At 39.1% G+C, this 25146-nt stretch overlaps 7 protein-coding genes and 1 long non-coding RNA gene across 13 annotated transcripts; 7 read left to right on the top strand and 1 right to left on the bottom strand.

Moving 5' to 3' along the window:
* Positions 1 to 96: 96 nt before the first annotated feature.
* Positions 97 to 3360, top strand: LOC106353378. Of its 6 annotated transcripts, none has more exons than XR_002653193.2 (7): positions 97 to 493; positions 561 to 1133; positions 1213 to 1305; positions 1394 to 1518; positions 1637 to 1718; positions 1823 to 2053; positions 2145 to 3360. It is a non-coding gene; the product is annotated as an uncharacterized LOC106353378 (long non-coding RNA). The 6 variants fall into 6 exon arrangements; XR_007314620.1 differs by having other exon boundaries at positions 99 to 493; positions 561 to 702; positions 957 to 1133; positions 1394 to 1718; XR_007314618.1 differs by having other exon boundaries at positions 99 to 493; positions 561 to 702; positions 885 to 1133; positions 1394 to 1718.
* LOC106353375 (nuclear pore complex protein NUP96) lies at positions 3262 to 7718 on the bottom strand. Its single transcript, XM_013793124.3, has 6 exons — positions 7499 to 7718; positions 4805 to 7326; positions 4606 to 4729; positions 4343 to 4491; positions 4014 to 4111; positions 3262 to 3599 (listed from the first exon to the last, which is right to left on the bottom strand). Exons 1-6 carry the CDS (start codon positions 7527 to 7529, stop codon positions 3395 to 3397), a joined length of 3129 nt encoding a protein of 1042 aa, XP_013648578.2. The 5' UTR covers positions 7530 to 7718; the 3' UTR covers positions 3262 to 3394.
* Positions 7719 to 7836: 118 nt separating this feature from the next.
* Positions 7837 to 10687, top strand: LOC106353377 (protein RAE1-like). Its single transcript, XM_013793125.3, has 12 exons — positions 7837 to 7966; positions 8056 to 8135; positions 8273 to 8359; positions 8487 to 8564; positions 8650 to 8843; positions 8971 to 9112; positions 9342 to 9422; positions 9674 to 9802; positions 9897 to 9974; positions 10080 to 10151; positions 10295 to 10375; positions 10481 to 10687. Exons 2-12 carry the CDS (start codon positions 8085 to 8087, stop codon positions 10526 to 10528), a joined length of 1041 nt encoding a protein of 346 aa, XP_013648579.1. The 5' UTR covers positions 7837 to 7966; positions 8056 to 8084; the 3' UTR covers positions 10529 to 10687.
* Positions 10688 to 11095: 408 nt separating this feature from the next.
* LOC106353374 (ATPase 9, plasma membrane-type) lies at positions 11096 to 15947 on the top strand. Its single transcript, XM_013793122.3, has 12 exons — positions 11096 to 11368; positions 11447 to 11566; positions 11656 to 11754; positions 11839 to 11976; positions 12264 to 13148; positions 13248 to 13352; positions 13448 to 13757; positions 13843 to 14357; positions 14868 to 15041; positions 15119 to 15301; positions 15366 to 15547; positions 15634 to 15947. The coding sequence occupies exons 1-12, from the start codon at positions 11312 to 11314 to the stop codon at positions 15728 to 15730; spliced, it is 2865 nt and encodes a 954-aa protein (XP_013648576.1). The 5' UTR covers positions 11096 to 11311; the 3' UTR covers positions 15731 to 15947.
* A 985-nt stretch (positions 15948 to 16932) lies between these two features.
* On the top strand, positions 16933 to 20073 carry LOC106353373. Its single transcript, XM_013793121.3, has 5 exons — positions 16933 to 17459; positions 19040 to 19099; positions 19302 to 19364; positions 19466 to 19534; positions 19640 to 20073. Exons 1-5 carry the CDS (start codon positions 17163 to 17165, stop codon positions 19754 to 19756), a joined length of 606 nt encoding a protein of 201 aa, XP_013648575.2. The 5' UTR covers positions 16933 to 17162; the 3' UTR covers positions 19757 to 20073.
* A 737-nt stretch (positions 20074 to 20810) lies between these two features.
* On the top strand, positions 20811 to 21354 carry LOC106355662. Its single transcript, XM_013795567.2, has 2 exons — positions 20811 to 20876; positions 20950 to 21354. Exons 1-2 carry the CDS (start codon positions 20811 to 20813, stop codon positions 21352 to 21354), a joined length of 471 nt encoding a protein of 156 aa, XP_013651021.2.
* A 141-nt stretch (positions 21355 to 21495) lies between these two features.
* On the top strand, positions 21496 to 21984 carry LOC106355661. Its single transcript, XM_013795566.1, has one exon. It carries the CDS (start codon positions 21496 to 21498, stop codon positions 21982 to 21984), a length of 489 nt encoding a protein of 162 aa, XP_013651020.1.
* A 1162-nt stretch (positions 21985 to 23146) lies between these two features.
* On the top strand, positions 23147 to 24244 carry LOC106355660. The gene has a single exon (XM_013795565.1). It carries the CDS (start codon positions 23147 to 23149, stop codon positions 24242 to 24244), a length of 1098 nt encoding a protein of 365 aa, XP_013651019.1.
* The last annotated feature ends 902 nt before the right edge of the window (positions 24245 to 25146 follow it).

Raw genomic sequence — 25146 nt, 5'->3', positions numbered from 1 at the left:
ACAAATATTGTTTAAATCTCATTTTAGAAAAATGTTTTGCTTATTAAGGATTTATTGTCTAGACGGAATTTTATAACATTGCAAAATCTAAACTATACTAAAAGCTAAATATAAAGCCCTCTGAAGCATGCCACGTCGGATGAAAAAATCGTCCAGTAGTAATGCAGCAAATAGCCACGTCATCGGCGTGTTAAGTTGGTTTGGGCTTCGTGTTTTATTAGGGCTTCTTCTCTTACTTTTAGCCAACCCTTCTCTGACGCTAAAGCCTCCTCCTCCGATGAATCTCCTGTAACGCCTTCTTACTCCATTGATTTGCCCCTTAAATCCGTTCATTTACTAGCTTCATCCCACTCCTCCCACTCTATAGCATGTAACCGACCTCACCATCTTCATATGTAACCGGCCGCCATTACCAGGAAAGCTATCAAAGAGATGAAAATCTTCAGAAAAGTACACCTAGCTTCTCGGCCCAATGACGAGCTCCAACAACAAGGTCTCCACTTCCTTTTTTTTCCAGTTGTTAATATCTCTTTTCTGACTATATTCTTACATGTTTCCAGAAGAACACACAAGCGAATGATTTTGAAGATATCAGTGAGATTATTAAAGCACTAAACATCTCGACGGATGACTTTGCTATTAGAACGACCAGATTCTGGAAAATCAACTTTGCTCCTGGTTCTAGCAGATAAAAGTTTAAAGGTTAGTTAACCCATGAAGTTATTTAATATGCTCTAATATTCACATGAATCGTATGTTTGATATCTTTTTTTAATTTAATGGTCACATGTGTATTAAAAGGTTTTATTTTTCAGATAAAATTAGCCTTTTGATTTTTACATAAAACGTTTGTGAGAAGTGAGAATCTTCTATATAAAGTTTAGTTGCAGATTATAGGATCTTAGTTACTCCGAAAAGCCACACAGAGGATCTTAGCAAACCTTAGTTCTCTGCAGTACTGAACACTTTTTCCGACTCCCTGATGCCCCCCCCCCTCTTGCCATACGCTTCAATAATGCCACTTCTTTTGAAAAGTTGACGGAATCCACAAAGCCGAAACCAACTGAACTTTTCCGGGTTTCGTCCGTCGGACCAACTACGTGCTTAGGCGAACACCAACAGACAGCTACCTGGTATGTTTTTATGATTTTAGGAGTTAGTTGGTTTCTGTTATATCACATACTTACAGATTTCCACTTAACAATTTTTTAGACATACTTGGTGAGGTAAGTGCAGTCAGGAGCACAATCAACGACCGTTCACAGGGGTCTCAACATGTAATGCGCTTACTCTACGTCTAGAGAGGTACTTAGGATTGTTTAATCTCGAGTGGTTATAGTCTATATTCATACGTATGCCTACTGTTGTCTCAACATCATTGCATTTTTTTCAGGGATGTAACCCTCTGTGTCAGTATATTTGACTCCTTAGCTATTTCCTTTCATAAATAATTTTAAAGCTACAGAAGTGAGCCAAAAATTGTCCTTGCCACCAGCATTAATCCAAAGATAGTTGGAGGTTGTAAATTTTACTATGTGTAGTTTATTCATTTTAATATAGCTTTGGAGTAATGCATTGCATATAATTTGTTTTTGACCGGATATAACTTCACATAAATTTGATGTATTCTTTGTAGGCCGGCTATTTCTGAGCTTAACATCTGGAACACATATTTACTTTGACACTGAGACAGCTCTAGGAAAAGAGAAGTTTGACAAGTAAGTACCACTCATTTTAAACACCATTTCGTCCACTTAGATTGTATTGGCATCTGATTTCCTCTTTCTTTGACTGTCTTCTCCCACTTAATAACCCCTACCAGACTGAGCTGATGGCACAGAGCAGACGGCAGCGTCGTCAAAGGTAGCTCATGTCCAGAAAATTGAGCCACTCACCATCTCTGAGCTTAATGAATATGTGATCGCTGCCCAGCCTCAGGCATATTCACTTATGTAAATTGAAAACCTCTGGAAATTACACTACTCATTATACATGTTCTTTGACGTTCCACAGATAGTTGAGTTTCTCTGCGTTCCAGCTCAAGCTAACCGAGGTTAATTAACAAGACATTCTCTCAATGATTGTTCTCTATATTACATGATTAAAAGGTGTTAATGTGTTTTGATCATCTCTTTGTTCCACAGTCTAAAGGACCTTAAAGCGTTCGCAGAAGCAATAGATGTGGTTAGAGACAAAGGTGTTGCTATGGCTGTGGCTGTGGCGTCCGCCGAAGACATTGATGCGGCGAACGTGCACGTCCAAACTTTTTCAGAGGTGAAGAAAGCTCTCTAAGCTGATAAGTTTTACTGTAATAAGATTGAGAATCTCTATTAGATTTGTTTCTCTGCTGCGAGGGAGTGTATTGGCAAAGCTAATATATTAAACGTGCGTAAAAAACTTTGTAGAATATGAGAGCGTAAAAAACTTGGTAGAATTGCACTCAGAAATTTCACCGTTGGAATTTTGCTAGAAAGCTTACCAAAAAACTATTTGATGTAATAACTCTGTAATACTAAATAAATTTTCAAAATAATTCTGGGCGAAACTTTTCTAAATCTACATTTAAATCTAAATAACTTAACCTAATAATTTTACCAAAAGTTAACAACTTGCATCAATATCAATACATATTTTAATTTTAAAACAAACATACTTAAATAGTTACATATTCAGATATCTTTAATTAGTATATATATCTTTAACTTACGGCATATTTATTAATTTAGATTTTTTTTTGTAATTTAAAATCTTTTTCCTTTAATGTGTCCTATATATATTAATTTTTAATATCAATTTTCAAGTGAATAATTATTCTTAAACAGTACCTTTCTTAGGGTTTGCGGGCTTAAAGAAATGCTTGAAAATATAGTATTAAATATTTTTTTTACCAGCCAAAAATTTATTATTAATTAGTATCAGTTAAAATATTATATAGATTTTATCCAAAAATGACACAAACGTTAATTTTTATTCAATTTTGATTAATTTTAAAAAAAGAGTTTCATTCAAAAATGACACAAACGTTATACACACAGATCATCAAAAACAAAATAAATAATCAATAAGTGTATGCCAATTAAACGTTAAACAATTTCCGCGCGTAGCGCGGACATCGAATCTAGTACATTTAAAAACAATAATGCAATCTGGTCAGTTTTTCAAGAGAAGAGTTTACTTCCCCTTCTACAGCTTTTTGTTTATGACCTGATAGTAGTGTCCATTAATATTTATAAGATTTGGCAAGTTTCTAAAACGGGAGAAAATCAAAATCATTCACTTAACGCTTCTAAATATAACATACACACGACAAAGTCAACCGAGTCTGTTCCACTGACCACTAGTAAGAAAATAAGACCCTCCTCAAAAAAAGAGTTATTAAGTAATGCATGGGTCACTAAGCTGGTGCTTGTCCTGTCTCTGAGAGATATAGAGAGAAGAGAGAGACAGCATCTTGCAGATGTGATGATCTTACATCTTCTGGTAAAGGAGCTTTGAAGGCTGTCACAAAACAGCTTAGCTGAGAGTCTCTATCAGGATACACACTCAGACCTGACAGAAGCAACTCGCAGATTTCCTCTGCCATCTTCGAGTATGCGACTCTGCCATCAAACAAATAAGAGAGCTTGTGCGTTTAGTATTTCTTGTAACCAAATTCAATAAAATGCTAAGAATTTTTTTTTGTGATGAACTTATAATCTCTCTGAGATGTTTGACCCGTATCTGTCCACACAGCAAACTTGAGCTATGTAGTCATCAGAAGCCAACTGCCTTAGTTTAGGAGCCATTACTATGGATGCCACCAAATTTAGAAGGATCCATTTAAAACTGCTCCATTATGTATGACTTTCTAGGTTATGGTAATATGTAAGAAGAGGTCTTATTGATTTAAAATCAATCTTATACAATCCGGTGGACCGCATGAACAAACAAGGATCAAACAAGTGCATGCAAGTAATGACTAGTTCTTAACGATTCAATGCTATTGGCAAGTGTGAGACATGTGAAGTAATTACCTGCTCTCAACTGGTAATCTATCACCCCAAACAGCCAATGACTCGTTTAAACGACCGACAAAACTTCTGCACGACTCGTTTCTGCTCTCAGGGGAATCCTGTCGAAGCAAAAGTTGTGTTGCTCGTGTTATGCATATAATTTACAATTCGAGAAAGAGATCATTATGGCCATGATCATAGGGAGTTTGAAGCAATTTCGGTGAGTATCAGTACAATAACCTATATATTGTACAGCCAGCTTGATCAACACCCGTCAAATTGAAGTTTAAGCAATTTGAGAGCTTCAGGAGTTTAATCTCAAATTTAAGATTCTAACGAAGTAAACGTACCAGTTCTAGCATTGTATCAGCATCTTCTTCCAAAGAACTCTTTAGTAAATAGAAAGACATGTAAATCCCAGCACCCAAGTCCCAGTTTTCAATCTCAGACTTGCGATCGTCCATTGACGTGGCAATTCTCCATATTTCTGAATGGTTAGCTGCATTTATCAAAGATTAAACATATCACTCCAAACAGATCCTTCCTACACTACACTTGAATCGTGTTTCAGTTGAGCAAAAGAGTCTGCATATAAGGAAATGAAAGAGCTTACCTGACAAAAACAATGAATGAGCAACTGATGTCATAAAAATGGAATGAGCTTTTTGCCAGTTTGCGCATTCGATGAAGTGGTCAAGAGCCTTTAAGAAATCTCCGTTGTAATTGTAATAAACTGCCTGCGATAAAAGAAAATAAAATAGCAATTAGCACATCGGTATTAGATAGAAAAAGGCTTTCTATAGTGTCCTTACCAGAGCTTCGTGCATCCATTCGGAAGGGATACCCAAGTCCTTGATAAATTGCCGCTGTGATTCCATAGAACTCCAAGTTTCACAGTATTGAAACAGGATTTCTCGAATGACAATGACGTGTAGATATGGTTGATCTTTGCGGTAGGGTATGTGAAGAACAACGTAGATAGCCCAATGGCAAAGGCCCTGAGAGAGAAGCTGTGCAACAAATCCCATATCGATAGCGTGAAGGTCATCTGAAGTGAAAGCTCCCACTGCTTCTAAGATTCCCCGGTAGTGCCAGATCATATGATAGTCAAGAGGATCGTCAGTTGAAGAGAAGACACTGAACATGGTCTTCAGAAAACCAATTTCTTCCTCTTCTCTGCTGTGTAGAAGCATAAGATAATACAAGATGTCAGAATGGTTGGTGTTGCTTACAACGCCATCTGCAGTTCCTTCGTCAATATATATTGGGACGGGCCAGGGAGCTTTCTCCTGATCTAATAGGAGTTGATAATTTCTGAAGATGACAGGCAATGAACTGTCCGGAGACAGATGATGCCACATTAACAGCCCTAGGAATCTCTTCCAGTCAATTGCAAAATCTTGTAACGCATTGTGGATATTACCAGCAAGCAATTCGTACAGCTTTACTCTATCCTTCTCAATGTAGTTAAAATCCAGCCCGTTCCTTCCCCAAAGGTGAAGCTGCTGCATGATATCATTGCGGTTTACAGTTGAACCACCAGCCTGGCTCAACAAACAAGCGAGTCTAACGTCTCCCTTAGATACGGCAAGTTCCACAGCTGAATCAAGCTCTCGTCCAGTAAGAAGAAAGAACAAGTGCTCAAGGTAGCCAGAACCATTTAAATCATTCACATCTTCTTGTACACGGTGACTGACACACTCTTGGAGCCAGCAACTGAATTCTGCTCTTCGGATAAGTGGAAGAGCTTCTGTATCAACTTCTGCAGACTCTTCTTTCACATCCTGCATCATGTCTTCCTCATTATCCGAAGCTGCATAACTCAAACGTTCAGTACTCTGTCTCTCAGAAAAGAGAACTTTTATGAGTTCCCACACCATGACTTGGTGAGTCGAAAACAGCTTCGCTGAGGTGGACAACCCAGGAACCTCCAGCTGTTTCTCGATTATATCAATATAGTTTCGGCAGATATCTGAAAGAACCACACGATCAGTGACAACTCTCTGAAGCTTAAGACTAAAAGAGCCAAACCTGACTTCATCTTCTTCATGATATAATTCCCTGTGGAGGCTTAAGGGAGTCTCAAAGGCAGAGTCAATAAGTTCTTTCTGAACTTTTTCCTTTTTATCTCGAACGACTTTGTCAACTGCTACCTTTTCTACACTGATCACAGAAGACAATACTCTCTGGGAACTAGAACTGCCTATTGGCTTGCCAGTGTGAAGAATGACGCCATTTGGGCCCCAACCTGCACGGAACGACCTTCCCATGAACAACGCTGCATCTACAACATTACGGGAATAATTATCAGTTACTGGCGTCTCATGGCTGATGTCAAGCTCGAAACCTCCCATTTTCGACTTCCTCACTGCCAAGTTCTTGTTTTGTTGGACCATCAGGATACTGCCTGGAGAGCTTTTATCATTACCAGGGTTATACTCCAGCAAAGCAAGCGGTGTTTTCCTCACAACCGGTGGAGTATCTTGATGACTACTTCTTTGAGAACTTCTCTGTGAAGGTCTTGCGTTTTGTTTACTCAAGGATGTCATGTGAAAGGAAGTTTGATCTCTAAGATCCTCACTTTCGTCAAGATCTTCATTAGGAAACATAAGCATCCTCATTTCTCTCATCTTTCCTGGATCAAGTCCCAGATGGGCCGGAAGAGAATGAGAAAGCTCTGGCTCAGAAGTTTCCATTTTATCAATGTCAGCAACCACCATATCCCCATTCAATCCTACACGACTCTCCAAACCTGGGGTATTATCATCCGTAGCCATATCTTCTGCCTCATCATCACTCAACCCAAATCTGCTGAAATGAGGAACCAGAAACTTCCATAAACCATCCTCAGGATCAAATGAGATGAATGTTGCCCCTTGTCTTTCAGCACTCTGTTGTAACTTAGAAGAAACATGGCCAGCCCGCTCTTTCCCACAAGCTATGTCCACGAACAGAGTGACCTCAGCAGCCTTGTTAAGCCCCTCGCCAACAGCAGGCTTGGAGCTCTCATCATCGTAAACAACCACCTCGTGCCTTCGAAACTTAACAATCTGATCCAGATCTAACTTTCTAACATCTGTACTTCCAAGAAACTTTATAAAACCGTAACCAATCCTCCCAATAGTGAAATCAGGAACACGGCTGCAATAACCAGGGCTTTCAATTTCTCGCTCCACCAGCTCGTTCATGGACGGCTTCAAGAAGTAGTCGAGTGAACTCAACGAAGGGAACGAATCTCTGATGCCTTCGTAATGTTCAGATACCATAGAATCTTCATCTAAAGAGATCCTTCTTTTCTTTCGTGAGTCCAAACTTGTAGCCATCGTTGAAATCTCTGTCAACAAAGTTCAAATTCAAGATCAGCAACGCAAACGAATCCTTTGAAACTTAATGAATCAACAGACGGAGTCGATACAGTGATAGATTGAAGCTCGCAAGCATGATTCTACGCTTAAACATCAATACCATACACAAGCTCCACTGGAAAACAGATTCAAAAGAGTTACCTGGAGCTGGAAGAATAGAAAGAGACGCCATCAGCCTAGGGTTTTTCCTGTGCCTTTTTCCAGATCGCTACAACGAATCCGTTGCTCACGGACGGCGGCGACGACGATCTAAAACCCTCTTGCTTCTTCGTCTTCTACTATACACTCTAAGTCGCTGATGGAAAAGGAGGTAAAGCGCTCAATAGATCTGGCAAGTTTGGTTAGGATCCGTTTTCTGATCCGACCCGACTAAAAACATATACATGTAATTGTTAATAAATGGGCCAAAAAGCCCAACGTTTAGGCCCATTTTTCATTTTTGTGTGAGTAGCGTCAGATAAACGTTTCGCGGGGACGTAAACAAGACGCAGGGGTGGGACCCCTTTATATATAGCTTCTCGACTCAATTCGTTTTCCCTCCTCTTCATCTGCTTTAACGGCAAAGACTCATCTCCGACGACGGACCTTCCTCTTCCTCTCTCTCTCTAGGTATCTCTCTTTCGATTCTTCTCTCTCATAAACCTCGTTCGTTGACGAGCATTACTCTTATCTCCTAAATCGAACCTTTTTTTCTACAGTGATTCCGTAACGACCTCGGCTCGCGATAATGGTTACCTTTGGTGCGACGGCGAACACTAACCCTAACAAATCCTTTGAGGTGATTTCTTCTATGGCGGTTGATTACTCTGTTTGATTCGCTTAGTATTTAGTGTGTTGTTCTGTTACTGCGTTGCGATGTTAGCTTTAGGTTTAAAAGATTCGTATCTTCACGTACTGGTTTCGGCTTTCGTGCAGGTTACTCCATCTCCATCGGATTCAATCTCGAGCTTGAGTTTTAGTCCAAGAGCTGATGTACTCGTCGCCACTTCCTGGGACAATCAGGTTTAGTTGATGATTCTTTGCTTCCTTCATGGCTTAAGAAGAACTCTTGTCACAGCTTGTTTCTCTATCCTTTTGCATGCTCACTCTCTGAAATCTCTATGTGGACTTGCTTCGTATTGTTTTGCAGGTGAGGTGTTGGGAAATATCCCGTAGTGGAACCTCTCTATCAAGTGCTCCAAAAGCATCTATTTCACATGATCAGCCGGTAACTATTTTGCCTTCTTTTTTTTTTAATCTTGCATTCGTGTTTGCATAGAGTCTGATGATTGTTGTATTTACTTGTGATGAAGGTTTTGTGCTCTGCTTGGAAAGATGATGGAACCACTGTCTTTAGTGGAGGTTGTGATAAGCAAGCCAAAATGTGGCCCTTGTTGTCAGGTGGTCAACCTGTTACTGTTGCTGTGCACGATGCTCCTATTGTTGACATGGCCTGGATCCCCGGAATGAATCTCCTCGTCACTGGAAGCTGGGATAAGACCTTGAAGTAAGAATGGTTCTTCTTTATGTTTTATGATGGAATCAAGCAAGTGGTAGAATTGGTTGACTGATTAAACTAATTTATGTGCGTTATGTTTATTTATCTAACAATGTATGTTGTTTTTTTCTTCCAGATATTGGGACACAAGGCAGCAAACTCCAGTCCATACCCAACAGCTTCCAGATAAATGCTATTCATTGTCTGTGAAACATCCTCTGCTGGTTGTGGGAACTGCAGATAGGAATCTGATTGTCTTCAACTTACAAAATCCTCAGGTACGATCATGTCCTTGTTTTTTTCTATTTTATGACTTGTGTATGAGCTCCGAGTGCTAAGAATGCTCATCACATTGTTTTGAGAATTCATGGATTATTTTAGCACCATATGGATATGTATCAGTTGAATAAGCCTGTATTCTATCTTACAAAGAACAAGTCTTTGTAACGCATCAGATTTACTATCTCTCTTGTGTAATAAACTTTTTATTAATTTGGTAAACTGCAGACCGAGTTCAAGAGAGTCGTGTCACCGCTGAAGTACCAGACGAGGTGTGTTGCTGCCTTCCCTGATCAGCAAGGATTTTTGGTATGTCTTCTTGTATATCTTTTCAATTGCGTTTTGGCTAATTCAATGGTACAGGAATCTAGGTTGTTTGCTGATGATTACATTTTGCGTTGCTCTCACGCTCTTTTATTAGTTGAGAAGTTTCTGTTGGTTGTTTTAGTGACAAATAAAGTATAGTAGTGTTTGTAGTTGTTTAATCAGTCACACCTTATCTAGATCACACAAATCGTTCAATATGTAACCAGATCCGATGCTCTTTCCTCTCACTGTAGGTTGGTTCAATTGAGGGGCGGGTTGGTGTCCACCATCTGGATGCTTCTCAACAGGACAAAAACTTCACATTCAAATGTCACAGAGATGGGAATGATATCTATTCTGTCAATGCTCTGAACTTCCACCCAGTAAGCTCTCTTTGGCTTATGTGTTCTTAAGCTTCAAAACATCATGAAAGTAGATTTGTACAGATGGTAATTGTTTGAGTTGTGTAATATGAAGGTACATGGCACTTTTGCCACTGCTGGCTCCGATGGGGCGTTCCATTTCTGGGACAAGGATAGCAAACAAAGACTCAAGGTATTAATCATCGTGTTGCATCTTTGTTTTCCATTGAGATTTTTGTCTTGTTAATATATAGAATATCTAACTGGTTTGTGTGCATTGTTTACTGATGAATGTCAGGTGATGTCAAGGTGCAATCAGCCAATTACTTGTAGTTCGTTTAACCACGATGGGTCCATATATGCCTATGCGGTATGCTCTACATCTTCTTTGTTTTACACTTTATCATATGATGTTACATGTGCAAAATCAAAAGAGTATTTTTCATCATAATACAAATGACTATGGAGAAAATAGAATAAAAGTAATGTTTTTCTTTCCCATTTGTATTGTAGTCGTGCTATGACTGGAGCAAAGGTGCAGAGAATCACAACCCGGCAACTGCGAAAAGCAGCATCTTCTTGCACCTGCCAGAGGTATGTGTGTAGTGTGTAACTCTCAACTCATAAAAATATTAGTCATCTTTCCAAACATTATTAGTAGGAGGAGTGTGTATTGATTTGGTTTGAATGAATTTGCAGGAAAGCGAGGTGAAGGCGAAGCCAAGAGTAACAACCAGCAAAAAATGAGATTTGCTAATTGCTTTTTAGTTTTTAGTTTGACTTCTTCTTCTTCCCTTGAGTGGATGGTGTTTTTTAGCTTTCTTCATTTCGTTTTGGTCTTAAACATGAATTGTCTTGTCGAAGTACTACTCTCTAAAACATAATGAAAAGCACTTTCCCTCCTAATGCATCTCCTTACTCTACAATTGATAAATCATTAGTGTCAGAAATAAATATCATCCAAAGAATACACACTTTTTATTTCCTTTTGTGGAACAAAATATCATCCAAAACGGAGAGAGTATTAATCATGCAAGTGTCTTGCAATAGTTAATTCTTTTTTAATCTCTTTCTTTCACTGTGAGCAAAATCTCCTAAATGTGGTTATGGTTATTTTGGCAAAAGAACACAGAGAGAGACAGAAAGACAAGTGGAAGTTGATTAGTGGAAGGAGGAGATGAAAGCGGGAGTGAAGCGAAGGACCTGGACTTTCCCCATTGCAAAAACTCCCGCTGCTAATCTTGTTATCTGTCTCTCTACACCTTATATAAAGACTACACCTTCAACACCAGTTCTTACAAAAAAATAATTTTACAAAAAAATATATTTTCTTGTTTCTGTTTTTCTCCCTTTTGTTTCTTCTTTTTCGTTAAAATAACAACAGAAAAAGGAAAAAAATCGAGAGAAAATTATCAGTTTGAAAACACACACAAAAAACTGCAAAGAAACTTTGAAAACATCTGTCAAGAAAGAGTTTTAAAAAGAAAAGACACAAGAAAACAACCGCTGTTTCTGAAAAAAAAAAGGAAGATGGCGGCGGGGAAAGATTCTAGCTGGGACGATATCAAGAACGAAGGCATCGATCTCGTTAGTATCTTCTTCTCCATCTTAGCTTTACGTTCTCGATATCTTTTATACCACGCTAACTTTTTCTTGACTGAACAGGAGAAAATACCAATAGAGGAGGTGTTTACGCAGCTGAGATGTACAAGGGAAGGACTGACAAGCGACGAAGGTCATACTCGTCTCGAGATCTTCGGTCCTAACAAGCTCGAAGAGAAAAAGGCAAATACCTTGAACAAAACCTTTTTTTCATTTTAGCTGTTTCTTCACTCCCAAGAAAGCCTAGTTTTTAACATGTTTCAATCTCACAGGAAAGTAAGGTTTTGAAGTTCTTAGGGTTTATGTGGAACCCTCTCTCATGGGTCATGGAGTTGGCTGCTATCATGGCTATCGCCTTGGCCAACGGAGGAGTAATATTACCACCTTAACTACTACCTCACGTCCTCTCTTTCTAACTTTTAACACATTTTGAAACAACTTGTATAATCTTGCAGGGAAGGCCACCGGATTGGCAAGATTTCGTGGGTATCACGGTTCTTCTTATCATCAACTCTACCATTAGCTTCATTGAAGAAAACAACGCCGGAAACGCAGCAGCCGCTTTGATGGCCGGTCTAGCCCCCAAAACCAAAGTAAGTTTTACAAACAAAAAAAGTTGTTCACAATACTCCATCCGTTTCATAAGAAAATTTATTAAATTTTTTGTTATCCATGTTTATAAAAAAAATTGTTTGATTTGATTAATTAATGAATCAAAAACAAGGGTAAAAAATTGGAAAAATTATTTAATATGTGCATTGTAAATGTTAAATGATATTTATACTGAAACAAAATTTAAAAACTAAAACAACACTTAATAGAAAATGGATGGAGTATGTACTTACATGAAAAAACAATGTATTACTAATGCATATCACAGCTTCTGAGGGATGGCAAGTGGAGTGAGCAAGAGGCAGCTATATTGGTTCCCGGAGACATTATCAGCATCAAACTAGGCGACATTGTTCCAGCAGATGGTCGTCTCTTGGAAGGTGACCCTCTCAAGATTGATCAATCTGCTCTCACCGGTGAATCTTTACCAGTAACCAAGAACCCTGGCCAAGAAGTTTACTCTGGCTCCACCTGCAAACAAGGAGAGCTAGAAGCTGTTGTGATCGCCACTGGTGTCCACACTTTCTTCGGCAAAGCAGCTCATCTAGTAGACAGCACAAACCAAGAAGGCCATTTCCAGAAAGTGTTGACTGCTATTGGTAACTTCTGCATCTGCTCCATCGCCATAGGTATGGTCATTGAGATCGTTGTCATGTATCCTATCCAGCACCGTTCTTACAGAGATGGTATAGACAACCTTCTGGTACTTCTCATTGGAGGTATCCCTATTGCAATGCCAACTGTGCTGTCTGTCACCATGGCCATTGGTTCTCACCGTCTCTCCCAACAAGGAGCTATCACAAAGAGAATGACAGCTATTGAAGAAATGGCTGGGATGGATGTTTTGTGCAGTGACAAGACTGGAACTCTTACACTCAACAAGCTTACTGTTGACAAGAGTATGGTTGAGGTTTTTGTCAAAGACTTGGACAAGGAACAGCTTCTTGTGAATGCAGCAAGAGCCTCTAGAGTTGAGAACCAGGATGCTATTGATGCTTGCATTGTGGGAATGCTTGGTGATCCAAGAGAAGCAAGAGAGGGCATCACTGAAGTCCATTTCTTTCCTTTTAACCCTGTGGACAAGCGTACTGCTATCACTTATATTGATGCTAGTGGAAACTGGCACCGTGTCAGCAAAGGTGCGCCAGAGCAAGTAAGAAAATGCATATTCTTTCTAGTCATTTAAAAAAATGCATATTCTTTCTTCTGTCAAAGAGTTTTTGAGTTCTTTCACACTGATTGGTCTCTGTAGATCATTGAGCTATGTAACCTTAGAGAGGATGCAAAGAAGAGAGCTCATGACATCATTGACAAGTTTGCTGACAGAGGACTTCGTTCTCTTGCTGTTGGCAGACAGGTAAAAGCTTTTATGTCCTGATCCCAAAATTTTAGAGACAAGTATATGTTTAGTTCTTTGTTAAAATGTTCTTTTCATGTTTTGACTCTTCCTAGACTGTCTCCGAGAAAGACAAGAACAGCCCTGGAGAGCCATGGCAGTTTCTTGGTCTGTTACCTCTCTTTGACCCTCCAAGACATGACAGTGCAGAGACAATCAGGCGTGCTCTTGACCTTGGTGTCAATGTCAAGATGATCACTGGTGACCAGCTCGCCATTGGTAAGGAAACTGGTCGTAGGCTCGGTATGGGGACAAATATGTATCCTTCTTCAGCTCTACTTGGACAGGATAAGGATGAATCTATATCTAGCCTTCCTGTTGATGAACTCATTGAGATGGCTGATGGATTCGCCGGTGTCTTCCCTGGTAAAACAATTAAAAAAAATCTAATGAAAACATTAATGGATTCATGTATTCACTAATGGAATCTGTTTTTATATTTCTTGATTAGAACACAAGTATGAGATTGTGAAGAGGCTACAGGAGATGAAGCACATATGTGGCATGACTGGTGATGGAGTGAACGATGCTCCAGCTCTCAAGAGAGCTGACATTGGAATAGCTGTTGCTGATGCGACTGATGCAGCTAGAAGTGCATCTGACATTGTACTAACCGAGCCAGGTCTCAGTGTCATAGTTAGTGCTGTACTAACGAGCAGAGCCATCTTCCAGAGAATGAAGAACTACACAATCTATGCAGTTTCCATCACAATCCGTGTAGTCTTGGGCTTTATGCTGCTTGCACTCATATGGAAGTACGACTTCTCACCATTCATGGTGTTGGTAATCGCTATCCTGAATGATGGTACTATCATGACCATTTCAAAGGATAGAGTAAAGCCTTCTCCACTTCCTGATTCATGGAAACTCAAAGAGATATTTGCCACTGGTGTTGTTCTTGGCACATACCTTGCAGTGATGACTGTCGTTTTCTTCTGGGCAGCAGAGAGCACTGACTTCTTCTCGGTAAGAGAACTCTACCTTACTATGAGGACTGGGGCTGGGGTTTTGAACCGAACCGAACCGAAGCAAAATTTTGGTTAGTTCGGGTGGAGTTCGGTTCGATTTGTTAGTTTTTTTTAAAGTTCGGTTTTCGATTCGGCAATCGGTTACTTCAATTTTTTTTTAATTTATAACCGAACCACATAAAAACGGAACCAAACTAACTAAATTTCAAATCCAACTAACCCAAATAATTGAGCTAACCAAATTTAACCAAATTTATCAGAAATTTTAACAAAATTAAACCAAAATATAACTGAAATCAAAAATTTTGGTAAGATTTTCAAAAAACTGAACTAACCGAATACCAAACCGTACCGGATTTTATTTCGGATTAATTTGTAAGATTTATGTTGAACTGAACTAACCGCAAACCTAACTACCAAAACTAACCGAACCGGCATGTCTAGTGAAGACTTTCATTTCACCAGATTCAAGTTAGCTTCTCTGATCATCAGTTTGTTCCTGGTGCAGGCAAAGTTTGGGGTGCGATCTATTAGTGGAAATCCGCACGAGCTTACATCAGCTATATACCTCCAAGTTAGTATCATTAGCCAGGCGCTTATCTTTGTCACAAGGTCACGTAGCTGGTCATATGCTGAACGTCCTGGCTTCTGGTTAATCGCTGCCTTTTTCATAGCTCAGCTGGTGAGTTAAAGCTTTTGGTCTTCTTGAATACAAAGCCTCAATGTACTGACACAGTTCTTGTCTCTCTTTGACATAAGGTTGCTACTATCATTGCCGTGTACGCAAACTGGGATTTTGCAAGAATCAGAGGTACTGGGTGGGGATGGGCAGGAGTTATCTGGCTCTACAGTATAGTAACTTACATCCCATTGGATATCCTCAAGTTCATCATTAGATATGCACTAAGTGGTAGAGCTTGGGATAATGTCATTGAGAACAAGGTGAAAACAAGAACACTAGTCCTTTTTTGGAGTACAGTTTCTTAACTTTGTTCCTTTTGTTCAGACCGCTTTCACGTCAAAGAAAGACTATGGAAAGGGAGAGAGGGAAGCACAATGGGCACAAGCTCAACGTACCCTTCACGGATTGCAACCTGCTCAACCCTCAGAGATGTTCAATGATAAGAGCACTTACAGAGAACTTTCAGAGATAGCAGATCAGGCAAAGAGACGAGCTGAAGTTGCAAGGCAAGGATCTAGTAACAGATTAGTCCATAACATTCTGTTTCCTTAGAATATGGCCTTGATACTTTTCTTGTCTTATAATTTTTCAGGTTAAGAGAGCGTCATACTTTGAAAGGTCACGTGGAATCAGTAGTGAAGCAAAAAGGACTTGACATAGAGGCTATACAGCAACACTACACCCTGTGATTTCAGAAACAAGTGTTTCTCAGTTTAGTTTAGAACCAAAACCACAAGAGTATTGGATAATAAACCACCACCTTCATCATTAGAAAAATACTGCAAAAAGAAAAAGAAAAGAAATGTTTCTTTTATTAGCAGTGGCTGTTGGCTGCTTTATTTGTTTCGAGATATTCTTGTTTTTATTGCGTTTACAGAACTAATAAGATTTTACAATTACTTAGAATTCTCATTCCACCATTGAGTTTGTTTTCTAGTCATAAGCTTGCCAAAAAGAAAATGCAATGCAACTAATAGGATTTTACAGTTACTTAGATACTTTAAGAAAAGTGTAAATAATATGCTTAAAAACAAAAAAAAATATGCTACATGTTTTGGTAAAAATGAAAAATATTAGTTCGCTGACTGCTTTCGTACAATCGAACGATAAGTACTTTTCCGAGACTGAGAGAGAGACGTACGTGTAATTATGTATGTGTTCGTCTAATATGAATATCAACGCTTAACAATATGAACACATTACTGTCAGGACACGTGCTATCTACACTTTGGTGTTACACACATATGGATGCTTACCTTGCAATTGAAACGTGTCTGAAAGTCATTCACTCGCAAACCCTATTTTGGTATGTTCTTTTTTTTGAAAAAAAGAAGGTTAAACCCAGGTTAATTCATGAACTACCTAACCCCTGGGTGGCCTTGCATCCGGACACACACAATTTAGGCGGCAAGGTGGCCAATGGGAATTAAAACCCTGTTTTGGTATGTTTATTACTGATTTATGTTCTTCAGCTTAATACAATCCGATTTTAACTTTACTACACGAACAATCTCGGCTGTATATCGAAACACCTTTTTAATACTCCATAAAAATCTCTTAATCTTGCTATATTCTATTTAGAAGAATTGATATATTCGCATTTTTGAGTCTGATATTCATGAACGACTTGATTAATGGTTAGTTAAAACTAATTGATGGTTTAATAAAGAAAAAGAATTATCTAGTATATAATTTTGTCTTATGAATTATATTTCTTTATTAGTCTACCATGGGTTATGCGACCATATCATATGTTCAAAAATAAAAATCATATGTATTTCCATACTGCAAGACCATGGGTAAGGGGGGTTGACGTGACCAACAAATTGAATAGACTCATGCGCGACGCTGCCCCCCTAATATTCCAACACAGTGACACACGATAGAATTTTTTTTAAAACAAAACAGGCCACAAATGGTCTATGCCACGTATGTATTTAGATGGGTCCCACACTTATGAAGAAACGAAAAATAAAAGTGAGTATTATATGAAAAAGAGTAACTCAATATATATACAATATCCACCCATTAATTCGCCACAGAGATTTCTTCCTCTCTACTTTTTCGTCACCACCATCCCTCCCCCTATCTCTCTCTCTAAAACGGTTGAAGATTCCGACCATGTCAGGCGAAAACTGGACTCACGTGGCCATGTCTGACGACTCGTTGGTGGCGGATGCGCTGCTTCAGCTCCGTCACTCTGAACCGATGAAAAAGAGCAACGCATCTCTCGTCAAACTCAAGTGGAGCGTGCGTCAACGGAGATCAAGAAAAGGAGACCAAACGCAAGCCAGCCCCACCACTCCTCTTTCCTTGAGCGACGCCATGTCTCTCAGCGGTGGCGGCGGTGTCACCACCGTGGAAGGCCTTGAGGAGTCCAGCGCTACCGTAAAACCCTCTAAGACCTTTAGATCTAAGGTTTGTCTAATCATTTCACTCCATTTTTGGTATTTGAAAACTTTGTGATGGCCGTAATAGACTCGTAGTTACTGTTTGTGTACGTGTGTGGCCAACGTATCCCTCGTGATGCGGTGCGTTGTGTTTCCTAGTTGTTTATATCCCTTGCCTTACCTACACGACGAGACTTTTTAGTTGTTCTCTTGTGGGTATTTTCGTCATTTAGTATCCACGATCGGGGCTTACTCGTGAGATCATCGTGTAGGTACAACGACTTTTGGTTGACAGAAATACCCCCACCGTGGACTGGAAACTAGTTTTTTTGTCTTTCTTTTCCAAGAAACTAAATCTATCTTTAGATTTAGTTGTCCTCTTGGAAACACTTTCTCGATCTGAGTTTGAAGCTGATGAGTTCGGTCATCTCTGCTTTTTTTGCTCTTTTTTTTGCAAACAAAGAGTCACGTTTCCCACTTTTGGTGCATCTCTTTCTGCTTTTACGGAAAGACTAAAAAGCCCTCACATTAAGGGATGTGTTTTTGGTCAAAATCATCGATGCAGACTTTATAGCTGACAAGGGAAAAAAAGGAAACACATTCATTACCAATAAAATGATGAAAGTACCCCTTGTCACCAGATGAGCTCTTTACATGGTAAAGGGTATGTCGGTCAAATGCGAGAGATTATCGCTGGCGTTATTTATAATTTAATGGGGTTTGGGAGGCGTTTTCGTGGAATTGAATTTAGGTTTAGAGTATGAGTGGATTAGGTACGTGTGTGGTAGAGTTTAGTGGGAAGGCAGTTATCAAATGTGGCGCAGTGAACAGTTACTAGTGTGGACTCAGGCTCAGAGCCAGTGGTCAAAGTCAGTTGTTGCAAAGTGATTATGTTTGCCTGTCAGGTTATATTGGTAACAGTCTCTTGAGTTAGCTTGTTGTATATTTAAAACGAAAAGAAACATTAGTTAACATTGTTATCTGATTTTTAAGTTGACTTTGATCGGTGGTTAAGATTTTTTTATTTCTTTTGAAATCAAAGTAGAGTCTTCAGCTAAAGAAGAGGGGAATTTTTGGGTTTAATAAAAAAACCACTAATAACTGAATAAGGACAACTGGAGTTGTGTTGAGAATACGTGACACTAGTTTGGGTTGGAGGAGAAATCATGACGTGTGAATGTTACGACCAAACACACGCGTTAAAGTCTCAGATCTCACGCTCCACTCACGTGATTCTAGTTTTTGTTTCTAAATAGTATATGCTTCTTCCTCTTTATGTTTTTCCCTTTTTCTTTCGAGGGCATAAGTTGTTGACCAAGAAGATTCTTCTGAATTTTACACGGTTTGAATTGTTTTTTTTCAAAGATCACGAAGTTGTAGAGTTGTAATTGTTTAATGCTAACTAGAGATGATTCATTTGTTACGTGCCCCTAAAGTCTCTCTTGAATGGTAGGTGTGTGGTTTCTTTATAGAAATGATAAAGAAAACAAAATTAAATTGTTTTTATGGAATCAGTTTGGTGTGATTATTGATTTTTGAGCTGGCTTTTATCTGGTGGTGTCGTGAGTCGTAAGCCATAAAATCTGAATTTTGGGTTTTGGTGTCCAGGTTTCTCAAACGGGTGCATTAACAACAACAACTCTTTTCAAGAGATCAAGGAAGAAAAAGGTAAACAGAAAAGACGTACTACTTCTTTATTTACTGTCACTGTTACTATTAATAATAGTCCTAGCCCTTGACCTTGGATTAATTCCGACTAGGCAGTATCCATAGCTTGTTTGAATATGTTTAGATGTATAGTTTTGAGTTCTGCCAAGGATATCATTACATATTGGCCAGTTTTGTCTAATAAATGCGTCCTTGTGGACAGACTTTGGCTGAGCTTAAAGATGAGGAAGTCATGCTCTTGAAGGAAAGCAAAGGCCTGAAAAATGTACAAGCCTCATTTTGGCTTTCTTCTGTATGTCTCTCTATACATTGTCTCTGTGATATGCTAATCTTAGCATTGGCTATTGTTTTTTTTTTTTTAATCAGGAATTAGCACGTATGCGCGATTTGGTGGAGGAACAAAGAACAAGGAACAATGCTCTAAAGAAGATGAAGGTGACCACTCTCTCTCTCTCTTAAACATTCACCATTTTTTTCCCTTGCTCTCTAGGCATTCCCTTGTAAACATGTAACTAAATTAGATTATATTCTTATATGCAGGCTGAATCACAATCTGCCTTGTCCTGCAAACGTTCTTTCCAACAAGGCTCCTCCTTCTTGCTCCCTGACCTAAACATGCCACTAGATACAGACATGAGCCCTGAAGTTATATGCTGAATTAACGGCGAGCCATGAGCATATTATTCTTTTGTTTTTCCATCACACCCAAACAACTATACCTCCTTCCCACAAACATCTTTTTTTAAACTGTAACTATATGAATATGAACAAGATAGTCTAATCCTCCACATCCTCACCCATTCGGCCATTTCCCATGGCTTCTGTTCGAGTTTATGTTTCTTGACATATCTTCTTCTCGAGCTGGTAGTATGATTTTTTGTTCTGCCATTCTCTTAAGTGATTCTCATCTTTCTCCCTTTTTCATAGGTTAATGTAATCGACCACATAGATAATGGATACACACTTATTCTGTATTTCTTATTGTATATTCTCTCGTAAGATGTATTGCAAGATTACATCGGCCTTTCTATCAATGTAACACGTTAAAAACCTTCTTATTATATCATATGATCTCTCTCTCCCTAACACTGTTTAATTAATTATGCAATATAATTCAAAATATAAACCAAATGAAGAAAATATATAAAACACTTTATTTGTAACAGTGCTCTTTTCATAAATTCAGTTATATTATTTTTCCAAATACCAGAAATAATTAATTGTGGTAGTAGTTAGTTTACAAACAAATTTGAGTTGATTTTTATCTACCCATCTCGAATATGTTTTCGGTTTAATCTGGTTTGACCATCAGACTAGTCTGGGTTTAAAAACAACTGCTCTCTATAGTCTTCACATCTATCGCTAATTTTTGTTCGCAGTGTTAATTAATCCAAAACCATCAGTCCTAAATCTAATCTATTAATTATTATTTTTGATCAAAATCTATTAATTAACGATGAAAATCTATTATGGAAAGACTTGGTGAGCAATGCAGGAGAAGGAAGAATAATGAAAATAAAACTAATAATTATTGCGTTATTCACAGTTATAATAATTAGCTAAATTAAACCCGGGAAATGAGAACCATAACTGGAAGGCGAAAGAATTAATAGGAGGACTTGTTATGGAAAGACTTGGAAAGCAAGGCGAGTCATCTTTATTAGTGGGGCCATTATTACCAAAGGTTTTTTTGCATTACCAAAAACACTCGATGAGTTCACTACTTCTCAGCCGTGTCTCGAGACTCTCTCAGAATAAACAACCTGCGTTAGAAGTTGTAAGCCACCCCTCTCTTGTCTCTTGTCGTAATACTTGTTTCTCTTCTGATGATGTCGGATTTTACTTTGCAGAGAAGATACCTCTCCGGCGCTCGGTTCATGTCCGAAACCCCTATCTATCGCATAGTACGCGCTGATCATTGTCGATATAGTTCGAGGGACGAGAGTGTCGGCAGACTCGTGGTTCGAAATGTGAAGGCTTCGGACTCTGAGGATGACGAGGTTTTGGAAAATATGGTGCCCACCGACTTGATGACACCAACGGGAACGATAGGAGCCTCCCAAGGATGGGTAGCTACTTTGAAAGACAACGTAGTGTGGCTTCAAGACGATCTAAACCCGTTCGGTTCGGATTCATCTCCTAAGCGAATCTCACTGCCTCGTCCCAAAACGTTGCCTGATTGCCAAACCCAAATGGTAACCAACGTGGCCTTGTCATCTTCCCCTGAAGACGAAGACTGCATTCTAGCCGTCTAGTTCGTTGGGGCTCAACTCAGCCTATGTAGGCCTCTACTCAGCCTATGTAGGCCTGCTGAAAATAATAACCAATGGGTCAACATCAGAATCGAAGACCCAGGCTTCTTTTCGTCACGGGTCATGTATTCAAATAATGAAAAAATGTTCTCCATGCTGGGTCGTGGAGGAACACACACGGGATCTTGGGATCTTGAAAACCACAGATCCCGTAGCTTTGATTATAGAACGTATAAAGAGTATCTCCCATCGGAGATGGCGGATATGTCTAGGTGTAGCAGGAGCGAACACTTGGTGGAGGCACCCACAGGTGAAACTTTCATGGTTAAGTGGTACACAGACATCTTCTGGAATGGCCCTGATGATGGGGTGCGGCGTTGGAAGCGTTTCATGGTGTTCGAGGTGGCAGGTGGAGACGCACATGCTACTAACGACATTGAAGAACTCTGTATTTTTCTATCAACCAAAGGAGAACCTTTCTGTGTAGAGGCTAGCTTGTATGGGCTAACCCCAAACTGCATCTACTACGTGGGAGACTTTGACTACGGAAAAGTCAATATAGGCAATAATGAACGGGTTGGTGGATATGGCTTTTCCCCTGCCCCTTACTTCATTCCACCTCAATCCTCTTAATTGTATTTCTTTTTCATTTCTGTTTTATTGCTTTTGGATTACAATGGAAACTCTATATTCATCACTCGCACTTGCACTTCCTTTTTGTATAGTGTGATTTTACTTTCAACTGTTATGTGGAGTTTGAGCATCACAATGATACAACAACTCTTCCTAGTTTCAGATCAATGCTTAGAAAAAGTATGGTCTTTGTAAATAATAATCTCTGGAGACTAGGACAGAAATGGGTTTTACTTTGTACTCTGGCTAAATTTATGGATTTTACTTTATCCCTGAATCTCGCCTTACTGGAAAATGTTTAATCACAAGATCTCTATCAACATGAACATGTTGGCGATCGTAAGTGTACAAGAAGCTAAGCATAAAATGCTGAAAGAGATGTTTCTATTATATATGACTCCATCCTCCTCTCTCTCTCTCTCCCAGCATATCCCTTCACATTAGTTAGACTTTCCTCAAGTGTTTGCTAATTGAGAAAAAAGATGTTTAATGTTGAAATCGATATGCTCGAATATCTTATGAACGTATAGGAACAATATAAACATATAGGAAAAAATGAGTAGGAATGAAATTTTAAGAATGATGATTTCTTATCAAAATTAATAAAGAACAAATTTGTTCTATAATTCTCTACAAACAAAGGAATAGTCGATATTCTGAAGAGACAATATTTTGATGAGTCTGATGTGCTTTCTGCTCGTTAATTTTCTACAAGGAACTCTGCTTAGAATGTTGGAAGAGATTGAATGCTTATGAAAGACTTGGTGAGCAAGGCAGCAGAGGGAAGAATTATGAAAATAGTATCAATTCGTTTTATTAGTCGTTACAATAATTAGATACCCAATGGATTCGTGGGTCATTTAAAACTCATATATAAAAGAAAAAGCAACACGACATTTATTACTACAGAGATGCGATATGATTTATGGAATGACAGTTATGGAAAGACTTGGGGAGCAATGCTATTCATCTTTATTACCAACGTTTCATTTAGAGTTTTTCCATCACCTAAACACACACTATGAGTTCTCTGCTTCTCAGCCGTCTCTCGAAACTCTCCCTGAGGAAACAACCTGCGCTAGGAGTTATAATAAGCCATTCTCTCTTGTCTTTTTTTTTTTTAATTTAATACTTGTTTGTATTTCTTCTTTTGTATGTTCTGATGTCGGATTTTACTCAACAGAGACACTTAGTTGGTGCCCGTTTCTTGTCGGAAACCCCTCTATGCCACATCTACGGCGTTGAACACTGTGGATATAGTCAAGATCACTATGGGCGGCCTCGATATCCGCAAATCGGCAGACTGATGATTACAGATTTTACTGGCCCTAGTTGTTGGACCAAGGTTTTGGAGAAGACGGTGCGCATGGACTTGATATCAGAAACTGGAACTATGGGAGCATCACACGGCTGGGCATTTACTTTGAGATACGGCGGTATTCCGCATCTTGTAGATGATCTCAACCCGGGAGTGTCGAACTCAGATGGGTGTGAGATCTCACTACCTGATTTAGTAACGCTGCCTCATTGCCAAACCAAACTTGTAACCAGCGTGGCCATGTCATCCTCCTCTCCTCACGACGAAGATTGCATCCTAGCCGTTAAGTTCGCTGGTCCCCAACTCAGCCTAATTAGGCCTGCTCAAGAGAACAAAGAGTGGGTCAACATAAAAATCGAAGACCCTTCCTTCTTCTCCTCCCGAGTCATGTACTCAAAGAGAGATAATAAGTTTGCCATGGCGGCTTCCGAGGGGACACACATTGGATACTGGGACCTTGGAGAGAACTTGGAGAAACCAAAGGCGCAGGAATTTTGCGATGTTTTCACTCCTGAGTTGTTGAAGTCAGAATGGGAAAGACTAGATTCGTGTGTCACGAGAGTAGAGTTGGTGGAGTCACGTACCACGGATGAAATGTTTATGGTTAAGCGGTTCACAGAGAGAAATGACTTCAATGATGGGAGGATGGAAGAGCGTCGAATATGGGTGTTCAGGCAAGACAGTTGTTCTACTTGGTGTTTCACTGAAAACATTGGGGATCTATGCATTTTCCTCTCCAATGCTGAACCTTTCTGTCTCAAGGCTAGCTCCCACCAGAAATGCAAAAACTCTATCTACTTCATTGACAAAAGCGAACGTGGAATATTCATTCTCGGTGATAAGTGTAAGACTAGTAACTTTAACAAGTTCACTGCCCCTTACTTTATTCCACCTCAATCTTACCTCGATGCTAATTGTAGCGATGGTTATCATTCTCCCTAAACCTTGCATGACATCAACCACCTCTGCTTCAATTTTTATGTATTCTCTTCTTTCTTTTTTGCGTTCGCGTTTACTATATGGAAATGGAAATTCTGAAGTTTAGTTACTCGCACTTTCACACTTAACAGTAGTGATATGATAATAAGATATGAGCGAGTAATGCAATCTCAATACATCCATGACAAGTCTTGCCTAAAAGACACAGGCGTTGCAGCACCATGCACACCTCTTCTTGAAACCTGAAGACAATCTTCGAACACAAGCAAAGGAAACAACTCCGGCGTTTGAGTCTTTAGCAAGTGGTCTCAATCCAACGTCTATGATTCCCAAACACGTTGATAGTTTCTGCACAGTGAAAGAATGAAACTAATTGTTGCAATATATATGCAAGAGTAAAATAATTTCTGTAAAATAAAAAATAATAATAATTTCTGTAACAACCCAATCTCATAAACCGGTGGTTTGGTATTGTTGCGATTTTATTTTGGTTTTATATAATTTTAGATGTGGTTTGTTTCGGTTACTGATTTTAAAAGTGTTTTATTAAGCTTTTATTTTATCAAATGTTTTTGACTTTTATTCGGTTTTTATAATTCAGTCATTCGGGTTAGGTTAACTTTTTAGTACGCAGCATGATGTTTTGAGGATGCAATGAGTGTTATAATTTCGTTAGATGAAAATGAACTAGCCTGAATAATGTTAACATGTTTATTTGTAATTTTGGCAATGGCAAATAGATTTACAAAGGCTTTCTGTGCCAAGTGAACGCACGGTAGGTTAACTACTTAACTGTACCCCAGACCAGATGATGGGTACGATCAAGGTGGTGTTCAGGTTGGACCAATACGGTCCGTTCTTGGATAGTATTGTCACTAGGGATCTTAAGTTCAGGGCCAAGGCCA

Source organism: Brassica napus, chromosome A7 (assembly GCF_020379485.1).
Source record: "Brassica napus cultivar Da-Ae chromosome A7, Da-Ae, whole genome shotgun sequence".
In the NCBI taxonomy this organism is placed as follows: Eukaryota; Viridiplantae; Streptophyta; class Magnoliopsida; order Brassicales; family Brassicaceae; genus Brassica; species Brassica napus.
Note: the sequence above shows the minus strand (reverse complement) of the source record. Positions and strands in the feature narration are given on the sequence as shown.